Source organism: Ranitomeya imitator, chromosome 2 (assembly GCF_032444005.1).
Source record: "Ranitomeya imitator isolate aRanImi1 chromosome 2, aRanImi1.pri, whole genome shotgun sequence".
Classification (NCBI taxonomy): domain Eukaryota; kingdom Metazoa; phylum Chordata; class Amphibia; order Anura; family Dendrobatidae; genus Ranitomeya; species Ranitomeya imitator.
In genome coordinates, this window is record NC_091283.1 from 480997304 (window position 1) to 481013684 (window position 16381).

The window sequence follows — 16381 nt, forward strand, 5'->3', positions numbered from 1 at the left end:
ACTCGGACAACCCCTTCTCTATCTGAATGTTTCCCCTGTTAAAATAAAAACATCCCGTACTGCCAGCGCCATTCCAGCGGTGTCGGCACTCGCAATCCTGGAGCTTAAGTGAGGTTATATCATGCAAGCCCTGCGGCCAGTCAGCGCTGGCGTCACTGTCCCCGCCTGTGGATGTATCGAACATCAACATGAAGTCAGGTCTGCCGCTGATCTGACTTCCTTTTGATGTTCCATACCTCTGAGGGCAGGTACAGTGACGGCAGGGCTGATTGGGCACAAGGCTCATGTGACGCTGGAACGGCGCCATCACGGGAGGTGAGTATAGGTATGTTTTTTTTTTTGTTTTTGTTTTTTTTAACGGGGGCAAGCGTTCAAGTTCCCACAATGAGCTTTTGTGAGTTTTTGATGTTGCAGATTTTCTGCAACATTTTTGCACCTACTAGGTAAATTGGGTTACTTGTGTTTTTTAGTGCGTTTTTCTTGCATGCGGTTTTTTTTTATCACTGCTTTTTTTTTTTTGTCTCTTTTAGATATGTCACGTTCTGTATAAGGCTGCTTTGTTAATATTTCGTAGTATTTTGCTTTGATAAAACTTCATGCGCAGATTACTTTTAGTTTGTTTGTGCCGCAGAAGCGCACTAAAAACGCATCTGCGATTTTCTACATATAATGTAGAATGTTTATGCCGAATTGAAAAGAAAGTACAATGGACTTGAGATCTCTATAAATCTTATCCCTTTTGCTGGAACTGTTGACGCGTCTGACATCTCAAAAATACTCCACTTCAAAAACTCATCGTGGGAACAAAGCTGATATGTCTATTTATTCTGCATATTTTCACTACAGGTTTCTCCTTTTTATAAAATATTAGATGAAATCATCTTAAAATCTAAGTCAAATTTGCCCGTAATACGCGCTTTGTGTGATACTTGCAGATTTGACCCAAATTTTCAGCGGAAAATTTGTACATATGAACGTCGTACCTGTATGTCCCTTGTAAGGCTGCCATCACACTAGCAGTATTTGGTCAGTATTTTACCTCAGTATGTGTAAGTCAAAACCAGGAGTGGCTGATAAATACAGAAGTGGTGCATATGTTTCTATTATACTTTTCTTCTGATTGTTCCACTCCTGGTTTTGGCTTACAAATACTGAGGTAAAATACTGACCGAATACTGCTAGTGTGACGGCAGCGTAATTCTGGAGGACACATTTTATGGGGACCGTCTGGTTTCTACCTTTCTTTTCTCGTGATATCGTTTTCTCTCTACCTCCTCCCAGTTACAGACAGGTTGTATAATGGATGCGAATGGGAAGGTGTTTCAGACGTGGTACTTTACACCTTCGGAACCTCCTGTGATCATTTACCTCAGTTACCTGTTTTTGAGAAATCGCAATGTAATTGTAATTGTGTGGCTCCAGAGTGGATTTTGCAGGCAATACTTCTTCCTTCCCCGTTGCCAAGTCTGACAGCTTCTTAACAAGGTTGTTTTCTTTGTGAAATATGTTTCTCAGGAGTCGTCCTTTTGATTTCCATGCTGGCGAGCGTTGAGGAACGTCTCCAATCTCTCCTGGCATATGCACTTTTCATAAACAACAGCAAAAAAATCATTTCATTTTCTACCATTCACTGCCATTTATTCCACCCGTTCCTGTAATCATCTGGCTCCTATCACCTCGCGCCGAGTCACGAAAAACTCATTTGGGACAACAGAAAAGGAAGGATTACTTTGCAGTAACCACAAGTGAAAATGCGTTTATAAACCACCTATGAGCCTTCTCCATTCAGATTGATTTTCCTAAAGCCTGGATCTAGCAGGCAATAGAGAAACCAGGCGCACAGTTTTTATTTCCATTTAATTCACATGGTCTGATGTACCAAGTGTATATTTAAAGGTGAACCACCATCTGCTGAAATGCAGTAAATTCACCTTTAAAGGCACTGAGCTGCAGTACCAGACAAAACCTGTAGATGAATGTGGGGCAGTTCTACTCCTGGACAATCTTTGAGGTCCCGTTCTCATGATGTTTTAGGTAGTAGCGTTGGGTCTATGGCATCACAATATAAAAACTAACTAGCTGAATCCTTCTAATCTCTATGTAGAAACAGGAGGTAAATCTTCTCTGCACAAGTCGTGAGTCACTGCAAAAGTCTATGGCAGGTGGAAATCCTCCCCACCTTTTGCCCTGTTCAATATAATAAAAATATATATCAAGTACACGTTTGGTATCGCCGCATTCAGAAACACACGATCTATCAAAATGTAAAAATAATTAATCAGATCTGTAAATTGTGTAAGAAGAAAAATCAAAACGCCAGAATTAAGGTTTGTTTGTTTTTGTGCTCGATGCAACATTTCAATAAAATGCAATAACGGGCAATCAAAACATTTTATCTACCTCAAAATGGTATCAATAAAAATGTCAGCTAAGCGCACAAAAAATAAGCCCTCACCAGCCACAGAACCCCAAAAGTGAAGAAGCTACAAGTCTCGGAAAATGGCGCCATTGTTTTTAAATTATATACTTTGGATTTTTTTTTACCACTTAAATAAAAAAAAAAAGAATCCTATACTTGTTTGGTATCTGCGAACTCGTAATGACATGGAGAGTCATAATGGCAGGTCAGTTTTTTTATTTTAGTGAACATAGTAAAAAAAAAAAAAAAAATTAAATTGTGGAATTGCACTTATTTTGCAATTTCACGGCACTTGGAATTTTTTTTTCCCGTTTTTCCACTACCCCTATGTTTTAACCCCTTCCCGACCTTTGGCGCAGCATATGCGTCATGAAAACCTGTGCCAATTCGACCTATGACTCAGCATATGCGTCATGGTCGGATCGCGGTCCTGCAGGCCGGGTGAAAGGGTTAACTGTAATTTCACCCGACCTGCAAGGACAGGGAAAGTGGTACTTGAGCCCCCTCGTGGCTACGATCGCTCTGATTGGCTGTTGAAAGTGACATTTCACTTTCAATCTGAGCGATAGTAATATTTCACCAATGAAAATTGGTGAAATATTACAATCCAGCCAAGGCCGATGCTGCAATAGCATCAGCCATGGCTGGAGATCGCGATCTGCCCCCCGCCACCGCCACCAATCTGCTCCCTTCCGTCCTCCGTCCTGTCATCTGGTGTCTTCCGCTCCCCTCCGTCCTCCTGTCCGCTCCCCGCAGTCCGATCTCCCCCCGCTGTCCGATTCCCCCCCTCATACTTACCGACCTCCGGTGTCCCTCCCGGTGTCCGTCCGTCTGCTCCATGGGCGCCGCAATCTTCCAAAATGGCAGGCGCATGCGCAGTGCGCCCGCCGAATCTACCGGCCGGCAGATTTGTTCCAGGTACATTTTGATCGCTGTGATAGGTTCTATCACAGCGATCAAACTAAAAAATAATAAATAACCCCCCCCTTTATCACCCCCATAGGTAGGGACAATAATAAAATAAAGAAAAAATATTTACTTTTATTTTTCCACTAGGGTTAGGGTTAGAATTAGGCTATGTGCACACGGTGCGGATTTGACTGCGGTGCGGATCCGCAGCGGAGTGGCCGCTGCGGATTCGTAGCGGTTTTCCATCACGTTTACAGTACCATGTAAACCTATGGAAAACCAAATCCGCTGTGCCCATGGTGCGGAAAATACCACGCGGAAATGCTGCGTTGTATTTTCTGCACTCTATTCTTTATGCGGATTCCGCAGCGTTTTACACCTATTTCTCAATAGGAATCCGCAGGTGAAATCCGCACAAAAAACACTGGAAATCCTAGGTAAATCCGCAGGTAAAACGCAGTGCGCTTTACCTGCGGATTTTTCAAAAACTGGGGAAAAATCCTCACACGCATCCGCAACGTGGGCACATAGCTTTAGGATTAGGGTTGGAATTAGAGTTAGGGTTGGAATTAGGGTTAGGATTGGAAATAGAGTTAAGATTAGGGTTCGGGGTGTGTTGGGGTTAGGGTTAGGCTTGTGGTTAGGGTTAGGGGTGTGTTGGGGCTAGTGTTGGAGTTAGAATTGATGGGTTTCCACTGTTTAGGCACACCAGGGGTCTCCAAAAGCGACATGGCGCCACCATTGATTTTCAACCAATCTTGCGTTCAAAAAGTCAAATGGTGCTCCCTCCCTTCCGAGCCCCAACGTGTGCCCAAACAGTGGTTTACCCATATGGGTTATCAGCGTACTCAGGAAAAATTTCACAACAACTTTGGGGGTCTAATTTCTCCTGTTTCCCTTGAAAAAATAAAAAAATGGGGGCTAAAAACTTATTTTTGTGGAAAAAAAAAAAAGGATTTGTTATTTTAACGGCTCTGCGCTATAAATTTCTGTGAAGCACTTGGGGGGTTCAAAGTGCTCATCACACATCTAGATAAGTTCCTTGGGGGGGGTCTAGTTTCCAAAATGGGGTCACGTCACTTGTGGGGGGTTTCTACTGTTTAGGCACATCAGGGGCTCTGCAAAAGCAACCTGACGCCTGCAGACCATTCCATCAAAGTCTGCATTTCAAAACGTCACTACTTCCCTTCCGAGCCCTGATGTGTGCCCAAACAGTGGTTCCCCTCCCCCCCTCCACATATGGGGTATCGGCGTACTCAGGACAAACTGGACAACAACTTTTGGGGTCCAATTTCACGTGTTACCCTTGTGAAAATAAAAAATTGCAGGCTAAAAAATAATTTTTGAGTAAAGAAATTTTTTTTATTTTCATGGCTCTGCGTTATAAACTTCTGTGAAGCACTTGGGGGTTCAAAGTGCTCCTTACATATCCAGATTAGTTCCTTGGGGGATCTAGTTTCCAAAATGGGGTCACTTGTGGGGGAGCGCCAATGTTTAGGCACACAGGGGCTCTCCAAACACGACATGGTGTCCGCTAATGATTGGAGCTAATTTTTCATTCAAAAAGTCAAATGGCGCTCCTTCCCTTCCGAGCCTTGCCATATGCCCAAACAGTGGTTTACCCCCACATGTGAGGTATCGGTGTACTCAGGAGAAATTGCCCAATACATTTTAGGATCCATGTTATCCTGTTGCCCATGTAAAAATGAAAAAATTGAGGCTAAAAGAAATTTTTTGTGAAAAAAAAAAAAGTACTTTTTCATGTTTTACGGATCAATTTGTGAAGCACCTGGGGGTTCGAAGTGCTAACTATACATCTAGATAAGTTCCTTGGGGGGTGGGGGGGTCTAGTTTCCAAAATACAGTCACTTGTGTTGGAGATCCAATGTTTAGGCACACAGGGGCTCTCCAAACGCAACATGGTGTCCGCTAAAGATTGGAGTAAATTTTTCATTCAAAAAGTCAAATGGCGCTCCTTCCCTTCCGAGCCCTGTTGTGCACCCAAACAGTGCCTCCCCCGCCCCCTCCACATATGGGGTATCGGCGTACTCAGGACAAATTGTACAATAACTTTTGGGGTCCAGTTTCTCCTTTTACCCTTGGGGAAGTAAAAAAAATTGTTGCTTAAAGATCATTTTTGTGACTAAAAAGTTAAATGTTCATTTTTTTCTTCCATGTTGCTTCTGCTGCTGTGAAGCACCTGAAGGGCAGGGTGGATTGATTTAAATCACGCCGATTTAAATCATGATTTAAATCACGATTTAAATCAAAATATTTTTTTCTATTTAAATCGGATCGATTTAAATCATGATTTTAATCATGATTTAAATCACTGATTTAAATCAAAAGGTTTTTTTTAATATAAATCACGATTAAAATGAGAAGTGAGAGCAGTGCGCATGTGCGCCCATAGTTACACGGACGAAACTAGGGGCAACGATCTAACGCCAGGGTGAGGGGGGGACCCCAAAGTAAGTAAAAATCTTTTTTGTTTTACTATATGGCAATAGGTAGGTGTTTAAAAGCAGCATGTCTTAATTGTATAAACTATTAATAGCCTCCACATTTTGTTCATACTGCCCCTTTAATTCCACACTTCTAGCTTGGTTTCACTTTTGGTTTAGTTTCTTTTTCCATTCAGTTGACATGCCCAAACTTGTTGGATAGTCAGCAGTACTTGGCTGTAGTAACAATCAAACTTCATAAGTGATCTGTGTGAGCCATGGCAGGTCGTAAGAGAGACCCTATTTGGGTTCATTTTGTTGAGATGCCAGCAGCAGATCTTGGAAAGAAAGGTGCAAGAGCAAAGTGCAAATACTGTCAAAAGGATATCCAAGGACTTGTTTGCCGTTTGAAATCACATTATGAAAACTGCAACCAGAAGGGAAATGAAGATGTTGATAGTGATACAACTAATGTCAATGAACCCCCACAGCTTCTTATGCACCAGGAGCCTAGTACTAGTAAGTCTGGCAATTACAACCTATTTTTTTAACAGACATTTTACTGGGATGGTTAAAGTCTATGAAAAGAGAAATTTCTAGCACTAGTAGTTCTGGAGTATAGAATTTAAATTTGTTAAGGCAATATTTCACAGAAAATTAACGCTAAAGGACATGTGCACCTTTATTTTTTTTAAGGTGCACATGTCCTCCCCCCCCCCGCAGCGCTCTTACCTCCGATCCCCGCAGCGCTGAGATCCGTGGCTTCGTTTTGACCGTCCGCCTCCCGTCCTCCGGTTGCGGCCTACTCGCAGTGATCCAGCGGCGTGACGTCAGCGGGCCGCACGCTCCATTGAAATGAATGGAGGCGCGCTCGCGGACGGGCAGAACGAAGCCACGGATCCCCGCAGCGCTGACATCGGAGGTAAGAGAGCTGCGGGGTGAGGACATGTGCACACTGCACCTTAAAAAATAAAGGTGCACATGTCCTTTAAGTAAAAATAAAGTGTGTATACGCTTATTTTTTTTTTATTGTAGGCTGCAATTCACTTTTGAAGTCTGCCAAATTGACCATTTTTTAAAAAAAAAACATTTTTAAAACTTTTGTGACATAATTTTTTTCAGTTGCTCTGATATTAGTTACCAGTATTACAGCAACTTCACCGGAAAACTTGAGTAGCATAACTTTTGAGACAGCCCTTATAGGACGAGGACCATTACATTGTTCAAAAAGTTTGTTTCAAAATATTTTCGTTATATTTCTTCAAATACGCAGTCGATTTATATTTTTAATTTCTGTGCTTTCAGGGTCAAATATGGCTTGTGCTGCACGTGACAATCAATATCTGGGTACAACTTCAACAAAGCAGCCCAAAAAAAAACTTTGCGTGCAAAGTGTAGAAAAATTCATCTTAAAGACTACGACGAGCCAGAAAGAACATTTTGATGAATTAATTGCTAAATTCATATTTGCAACCAATTCTTCTTTCCGACTAGTTGAGCACCCATTATTTGTACAAATGATCGAAGGAATTAGACCAGGCTACAAACCACCAAGTAGATTTGATATCTCAGGAAAACATCTTCAGGCTGTATACGACATAGAAAGAGCGGCTTGTACAAAATATTTGAAAGACAAGGTTGTTAACATGAGCTTGGATGGTTGGAGCAACATCCACAACGACCCCATAATTTGCACTTGTGTCACAACAGAAGATGGTGAAACTTACCTTACAGACACAATCGACACATCTGGAAATTCACATACTGCTGAATATTTACTTGAAATTGCTAAGAACTCAATTCACCAATGCCAAGAACAGTTTGGATGTAAAGTAAGGAGCTTAGTTACTGATAACGCAAGCAATGTGGCAAAAATGCGAGCGGAACTGGCACATGAGGATGACACAAATGTCATTACATACGGTTGTTCTGCCCATTTGTTGCATCTTTTGGCAAAAGACCTGCATATTTCGGGTGTCAAGGAACATGTTGTAGAAATTGTTAAATATTTCCGCAATAATCATTTTGCACATGCAACCTACAAGGAAATGGGAGGACTGAAGTTGGTTCTACCACAAGATGTTAGATGGAATACCTTGGCTGACTGCTTGGAAATGTTTATTAACAACTGGTCAAAATTACTGTCCATTTGCGAAACACATCGGGATAAAATTGATGCTAATATGCAAAGCAAAGTATTAAATCTTGGTGTGAAGAGAAATGCCGAGGACCTTTTGGAAAGGTTAAAGCCAATATCAATTGCGTTGGATAAAATGCAGAAAGATACTGCAACCATAGCTGATGCCACAGAAGTTTGGAAAGATTTAGAAGGTTCTCTAGATCGCTTGAACCTCTCAAACAATGTAAAGGTTGCAATACAGCACCGCAAGGACCAAGCATTAAAAGAAGAACACTATTTAGCCAATATCTTGCATCCCATCTACAGAGGGAAAAAATTATCTGAGGCGGAAATCAACTCTGCAATGGAGTGGCTCGCCAATACTAACCATGACATTGTGGCAACTGTGCTGAAATTGAAGTGTGAATCTGCACCATTTCAAAAATACATGTTTGCAGATAACGTCGTTAATGAACTAAAACCACTGGACTGGTGGAAGTCGCAATCACTTGTTCTTCCAGCAAAGATAATAAATCTAGCTACTCAGCTACTGACTACATCGGCTTCATCCGCAGGAGTAGAGAGATTGTTTTCTTCATTTGGTTTTGTGCACAGCCACACAACAGTCCGAAACCGCTTAGGAACTGCTAAAGCAGGACAACTGGTTTTCCTATTAAAAGTCCTAAATAAACAGTAGGCTTAAAGGACTGATGTATTCACTGAAGATGTTTGCTTACTTCAAACGTTAGAGATAGGCTATTGTTAAAAAGTACTTACTCTCTGTAGTTCAATTCTGAGTGTTTAATAGTGCAAATAAAAATTATTAGGTTTCATAATCAACTGTTTTAATATTTTTATTTGTGTAAAACAATTAGATTTGCAAAAAGACAAAGTTTTGCTTGTGTACAACTTGATTAAAAAATCTGATTTAAATCAAATGATTTAAATAAAAAAATCTGATTTAAATCAAAAAAATCTGATTTTTTTGATTTTTTTAAAAAAATCAAGATTTTTATCCACCCTGCTGAAGGGTTAATAAACTTCTTGAATGTGAGTTTGAGCACCTTGAGGGGTGCAGTTTTTAGAATGGTGTCACTTTTGGGTATTTTCAGCCAGATAGACCCCTCAAGCTAACTTCAAATGTGGTCCCTAAAAAAAAAAAAATGGTTTTGTAAATTTCGTTGTAAAAATTAGAAATCGCTGGTCAAATTTTAACCCTTATAACTTCCTAGCAAAAAAAATTTTGTTTCCAAAATTGTGCTGATGTAAAGTAGACATGTGGGTAATGTTATTTATTAACTATTTTGTGTCACATAACTCTCTGGGGGTGAGCCATGCGGGACCGGGTGAGCCACACAACATATAGCAGGACAGGGTGGGAGGGAGCCACACATAGCAGGACAGGGATGAGGGGACAATGCATACCCGGCTTATACTTGAGCCAATAAGCTTACCCAGCTTTCCGTGGCAAAATTTAGGTGCTTATATTCGGGTCGGCTTACACTCGAGTATATACGGTAAGTAAAAATCATACAATGTGACTTTCTGGATTTTATTGTTGGATTCTGTCTCTTACAGGTGAATTGTACCTACGATAAAAATTACAGACCTCTCCATTCTTTGTCGGTGGGAACATGTGCAAAGTCGGCAGTGTATCAAATACTTATGTTTCCCACCGTACGTACGTACGTACAATATTTTCAATGGGGAAACTTCTGAAAGGAAAAATGTAATACCTAAAGTCTGTTTAAAAGAAACAAGACAAAAACTGCCAAAGCCAGGAAAAAGCACACAAATGCATGAAAAAAAACAACAAAGACCTCACTCGGCCTGTAGGTTTTAAAATTTGCCGCTTCTACTTTAAACAAAGATATGGACACAGCTTTTTTTTTTTTCCTGCTATAAAATGTAAAAACAACCATATTTTCATAAAGAAAGCTCAATTTGTTTGTGAAATCCAACATGGGGTATATTCCAGGGCTGTGGAGTCAGTAAGCCAAACCTCTGAGTCCTTAGTTTCCATGACTCCGACTCCACCAAAATGGGCTCCGACTCTGACTCCTCAGCCCTGACAGGGCTCTGGAGTCGGTAAGACCTCTATCACATTTCCGTCGGTAGGCCCGTCGCAATGCATCGGGATGACGGACGTTGTGAATTCTCTGCACGACGTGGGCAGCGGATGGACGCATCCGCTGCCCATTCTGCAGTTCGGGGAGGAGGGGGCAGAGTTTCGGCCGCACATGCGCGGTCAAAAATGGCGGACCCGTCGCACAAAAAAACGTTACATTGAACTTTTTTTGTGACGACGGTCAGCCAATTACTGATGCATCCAGTGCATGACGTATGGAACGTGTGTCCATACGTCGCGATGCGTCGGTAATACAAGTCTTTGTGCAAAAAACGCATCCTGCGGGCAACTTTGCAGGATGCATTTTTTGCACAGAATGACGCATTGCAACGTCTTCAAAAAGACAGGAGTGTGAAAGTAGCCTAAGCCAAACCTCCGACTCCAACTCCTCAATTTCCATGACACTGACTCCGACTCCACCAAACTGGGCTCTGACTCCACAACTCTGACTCCACAGTCCTGGTATATTCACTTACGTGCTTTTTGCACCCTTTTTTTTTCTGGAGGAATGGGATTGCATCTTTGTTTGTAATGACTCTTTTGGGGCATTTTTTTTATCCATTAAATAATAATGAAAACTATATACATTCTTGAGGTAAAAAGACACCCTGTTGTCTTTGTAGGCTTCTATTGTAAAATATGTAGCCTTTTACTAGCAGAAAGCATCAGAAGAATGGACGTGTGTTGTTGTTTTTTGTTTTTTATATATAATTTGATTTATTTATATGCCTGGCAAATTTTAAAAATATGAAGCAATTGCAAAGAAAAAAAACGTTCACAGGCCTGAATATTTTGGGCGGGAAGTCATTTTCCCATGCAAATTATTGGAACCATTCTCCTGATCGTTTTGTTGGCACTTTATCCTCCAATTTTTTTTTTTACAGACCCGCTCAAAAAACAGTTGAAAAAGATGCAGTGTGAACATACACTAAAATTCTTTTTCCTTTTCTCTTGGTATGAAATATGCGCTTTATATCCCAGAAAACTGCTTGCGGCCCTGGCCCTGACTTAGTCTTAGATATAATGTTATGAGTGCGCCCCATCCATCATACAATGAATGTTATTCTTGTGCCTGACAGGCAGGATTTTGGTTTAAAAGTTTAATATTCTTTGGCTGCGAGACAAATGCTGGATTTCAACTTAATGGGGCATAGAAACGAAATGCTTCAAGGATAGAAATGACTCTTGTCATTATACGATTGGGAATTTATAATGGACTCCTTTCTCTCATTAATACTCTTCTTATCCAATTAATGCGGCTTTGTGGCAGCGGAATAAATCAGGTGCTTTATGATTTTGTTCCTGCATTGATACATGTTTTTTAGTTTTATTCTTTTTCTCGTTATTTAGCCTTTATAGTTTTTTATTTTGATTTTTTTTTAAATCTGATAATTACATTGGTGAAACAGAACATCCTCCTTTTTCATGCCATCTGTGGTTATATAATTGCATTCTAGGTAGATAATATGATGGCTCACATCCCCAATTTATGCATGACCAGTATCGTGTATGTTTTATTTTAGATACTGACCAGAATGAACAATAAAGCACTTAAGAATGTCATTTTATTTTTTTTAAAGGTTTCCCAAAAGGGCAGTTATTAGTGATGAACGAACGTGCTCAGATAAAGTGTTTGTCTGAGCATGCTCCGGTGCTAACTGAGTGTCTTCGGTGTGTGCCAAAAATTTGTTTGAGCCACGGCACCTGCATGTGTCGCGGCTGTTGGCAATCGCTGCATGTATTGTGGCTGTCAAACAGCCATGAGACATGCAGCCGCGGGGCTTGAACTTTTTTTTGAGCACGCCGAAGACACCCAGGCCTCACCCGGGCCTGCTCTGATACCACCTTATCCGAACACGTTCGCTCATGACTAGCAGTCATTCACAAATTGCTGTGCGATTATTGCTAAACATTTCTCTTGATAAAGGTGCCTATAGAAATAAATGTCGGCCAATCCAGCTGACTATCTAGGAGTTAGGCCGGGGCAAAGTATTTTGCTGTGAAATAGACAAATCAATTCAAGCTTCTCTTCAAGAGACACTGTTATCTGATTCATGCAACCTCAGTCCCTTTCCCGATTCACATCTTCCAGATGTGCCTTTTCTGGGGTGGCTGGGGGCAGGTGTTTTTAGCCAGGGGGGGGCCAATAACCATGGACCCTCTCCAGGCTATTAATATCTGCCCTCAGTCACTGGCTTTACTACTCTGGCGGAGAAAATTGTGCGGGAGCCCACGCCAATTTTTTCCGCCATTTAACCCTTTAATTTAGTAGAATGGCCAAATTTTGCAGATACACACTACTAACATTAGTAGTGTGGAATCTGCAAAAAAAATGGAGAGAAGACATGGTTTACTGTATGTAAACCATGTCTCAAATCATGTCGGGTTTAGGAAGGAGAAAGAAAAAGGCGGCAATTGAATTACCGGCTTTCAAGCTGTATAGCGCTGGAAGAAATATTATATATATATACATATATGTGTCTCACTGACATATATATATATATATATATATATATATATATATATATATATATATATATACCTATTCTATGTGTACACATTTATTCTACCTATTGGACTGGAAGCTGTCAGTGTGATTTTACTGTACACCGCATTGAATTACCGGCTTTTCTCTCTAACAGCGCTGCGTATTTCTCGCAAGTCACACTGCTTGTCCGTGTGTAATCCGTATTTTTCACGCTTCCATAGACTTTCATTGGCGTATTTCTTGCGCAGTACGGTGACAAACGCAGCATGCTGCGATTTTGTACGGCCGTAGAAAGCTGTATAATACTGATCAGTAAAATACGGCAGATAGGAGCAGGGGCATAGAGAATAATTGTGCCGTATTTTTTGCGAGTTTTACGGACGTAGTTTCTGCGCTCTTACGTCCGTAAAACTCGCAAGTGTGAAGCCGGCCTTAGTCTGTGTGATGGAGAACCGTACAAACCCAATGTTTCCAGTTGTTACAGAAGTTGAAACAACGGGTTTGCTCTTCAGATTGCTGTATGTGCACGAGTTAGGCCACGTTCACACGTACGTAAGTATTTGGTCAGTATTTTACCTCAGTATCTGTAAGCTAAAACCAGGAGTGGATGATAAATACAGAAGTGGTGACGTGTTACTTTTCCACTGATTGTTCCACTCCTGGTTTTGGCTTAGGCTACTTTCACACTTGCGCCGGTACGGGTCCGTCGCTATGCGTCGGGCCGATGTACTGACACACATTGTAAAATTTGTGCACGACGTGGGCAGCGGATGCAGTTTTTCAACGCATCCGCTGCCCATTCTGAAGTCCGGGGAGGAGGGGGCGGAGTTTCGGCCGCGCATGCGCAGTCAAAAATGGCGGACGCGACGAACAAAAAAACACGACGGATCCGTTGCACGACGGACGCGACGTGTGGCCATCCGTCGTGATCCCTCGCTAATACAAGTCCATGGGCAAAAAATGCATCCTGTGGGCACATTTGCAGGATCCGTTTCTTCCCCAAAACGACGGATTGCGACGGATTAAAAAAACGCTAGTGTGAAAGTAGCCTAAGGCTACTTTCACATTTTCGTCTTTCCTCTGCTGTCGCAATACGTCGATTTTTGAAAATGCAGGATCCTGCAAAAAAAATTTCTGGATCCTGCATTTTCCCATAGACTTGTATTAGCGATGTATCGCGACAGATGGACACACGTTTCGTCCGTCGTGCACTGGATCCTGTGGAATATGACGGCCGGTCTTTTGCAAAAAAGCGTTCAAGGGAACGTTTTTCTGTACGTTGTATCCAGTGCTTCCGACTTTGCATGCCCAGCAGGAAATATCGCACTCACACTTTCCTCCCTGGGACTACAGACGGAAATGTGAAAGGACGAAATACTGATAGTGTGATCGTGGCCTCACGGTTTTTATATTCAACCTACTGGGCAAAACTCTAAAGTGTTTATTTCACATGCTGGTTGAAGACATCATTTCGTCATTACTTCCTTTATTTGCTTTTTTTTCCCTAAGCAAATCTGCAAAGCAATTTGGCATTTATAATGGGGACATTCAGTTAGATATTGCCTTTTAGTGTCCATTTTAAATTCATCCTCCAGAAATTTGATAATTACTAGTGATGACGTGTTCGGATAAGGTGATATCGGAGCATGCTCGGCTACTAATCTGAGGGACTTTGTCGTGCTTGAAAAATATGTTTCAGTCCCCGTGATTGCATGGTCTCATGGATGTTCGACAGCCACAAGACATGAAGGGATTGCCTAACAAACAAGCCATCAAACAGCCACGTGACATGCAGCCACGCATGCTCTGATAACACCTTATTCAAAGACATTCGCTCATTATTAATAATTGAGCAAACCCCTTGAGTTAAAGGGAATCTGTCAGCAGGTGTTAGTAATCGGAGAGCAGCATGAGTTAGGTGCAGACACCCTGCTTCCATCGATGTCACTTACTAGGCTGTGTTCAGTGAAGTCAGAGTTTAAGGGTATGTTCCCACGGTCGGTAAACGCTGCAGGTTGAAAGCTGCGTACATCCTCAGTGTCCAGCACGCAGCGTCCAGATGTTATGGCATAGTGGATGGGATTTCAAGAAATCCCATCTCCATTATGCGTTCAGAGATGCCCCTGGCAGCCCTGCGTAACCGGACATGCGGTTCGTCTTTCCAGACTGCAGCATGTCTATTTACGATGTGGAGATGCTCAGTCTCCACAGCGTAAATTTCCCATTCACCATCATTACATGCGGTAAAACCGCATTATCTTTATAGTCACATGCGTAGTAAGTGCAGAAACGCAGCTTACTACGCATGTGAACTAATTTAAATGATGTCTTACCTTGTGCCACAGCCGAAACTTCGCATCCGTTGCAGTTTTTGCGATGAGCTCAGGTGACTTCGAAAACTGCCGTGCACGTGACAGCCGGGGTTATCTCCGGTCACTTGCCAAGTTCTCAAGGTCAGCTGACAGCGAGAACTGCAGTGCCGGTGACCATCAGGTTCAAGGATGGTATGCGACAAGGACCTGCCATGACGTCACGGTCATGTGATCGCGACCTCATCACAGGTCCTGCGCGAGAAGGACCTGCCATGACGTCACGGTAATGTGACCGCAACGTCATCACGGGTCCTGTGCTACCAACCCTGGAACTGGAAGCTGCCGAGTGCACCGCACGCAGGCGACATGACTACAAGGGCTCCCTCAGAAGGTGAGTATATGTTGTTTTTTTTTTTTAACCTGTTACACACGTGGCTGGGCAATATACTACGTAGCTAGGCAATATACTACGTGACTGGCCAATATACTACGTGACTCACCAATATACTACGTGGCTGGGCAATATACTACGTGCCGCTGTGCAATATACTACGTGGCTCTGTGCTGTATACTATGTAACTGGGCAATATACTACGTGGCCGGGCAATATACTACGTGGCTCTGCTGTATACTACGTCACTGTGCAATATACTGCGTGGCTCTGTGCTGTATACTACGACACTGGGCAATATACTACGTGGCTGGGCAATATACTACGTGGCTGAGCAATATGCTACGTGGCTGGGCAATATGCTACGTGGCTGGGCAATATGCTACGTCACTGGGCAATATACTACGTGGTTGGGCAATATACTACGTGACTGGGCAATATAAATGGTTGGGCAATGTACTACGTAACTGGGCAATATACTACGTGGCTGGGCAATATGCTACGTGGCTGGGCAATATGCTACGTGGCTGGGCAATATACTACGTGGCTGGGCAATATGCTACGTGGTTAGGCAATATACTACGTGACTGGGCAATATACTACGTGGTTGGGCAATATACTACGTGGGCTGTGCAATATACTACGTGGACATGCATATTCTAGAATACCCGATGCGTTTGAATCGGCCCACCATCTAGTAACAGTATAATCTCCAAAATAAATAAAAACTCAAAATGCACTGTTCCAAATTATTAGGCACAGTAGAATTTCTATACATTTATGTTTTAAAGGACTGAAAATGCTTATTTGTGGAATTTGCAGCATTAGGAGGTCACATTCACTGAACAAAACAGCTATTTAACTCCAAAACCTCCTAACAAGTTACATGTTAACATAGGACCCCTTCTTTGATATCACCTTCACAATTCTTGCATCCATTGAACTTGTGAGTTTTTGGAGAGTTTCTTTGCATGAAGTCAGAATAGCCTCCCAGAGCTGCTGTTTTGATGTGAACTGTCTCCCACCCTCATAGATCTTTTGCTTGATGATACTACAAAGGTTCTCTATAGGGTTGAGGTCAGGTGAAGATGGTGGCCACACCATGAGTTTATCTCCTTTTATGCCCATAGCAGCCAATGACTCAGAGGTATTCTTTGCAGCATGAGATGGG

At 42.1% G+C, this 16381-nt stretch overlaps 2 protein-coding genes across 4 annotated transcripts in view; both read left to right on the forward strand.

The window, feature by feature from the left end:
- Window positions 1-16381, forward strand: part of TANC2 (tetratricopeptide repeat, ankyrin repeat and coiled-coil containing 2) — a 656536-nt gene that overhangs the window by 70352 nt on the left and 569803 nt on the right. The gene's annotated exons all lie outside the window — the stretch shown is intronic.
- LOC138664553 (uncharacterized) lies at window positions 5657-8727 on the forward strand. The gene is made up of 2 exons (XM_069751354.1): window positions 5657-6291; window positions 7078-8727. The coding sequence occupies exons 1-2, from the start codon at window positions 6051-6053 to the stop codon at window positions 8586-8588; spliced, it is 1752 nt and encodes a 583-aa protein (XP_069607455.1). The 5' UTR covers window positions 5657-6050; the 3' UTR covers window positions 8589-8727.

Coding starts and splice junctions, on each gene's coding strand:
- LOC138664553 (XM_069751354.1), top strand. CDS start 6,051: ATGGCAGGTCGTAAGAGAGACCCTATTTGGGTTCATTTTGTTGAGATG. Junction 6,292..7,077: donor GCACCAGGAGCCTAGTACTA/GTAAGTCTGGCA, acceptor CTGTGCTTTCAG/GGTCAAATATGGCTTGTGCT.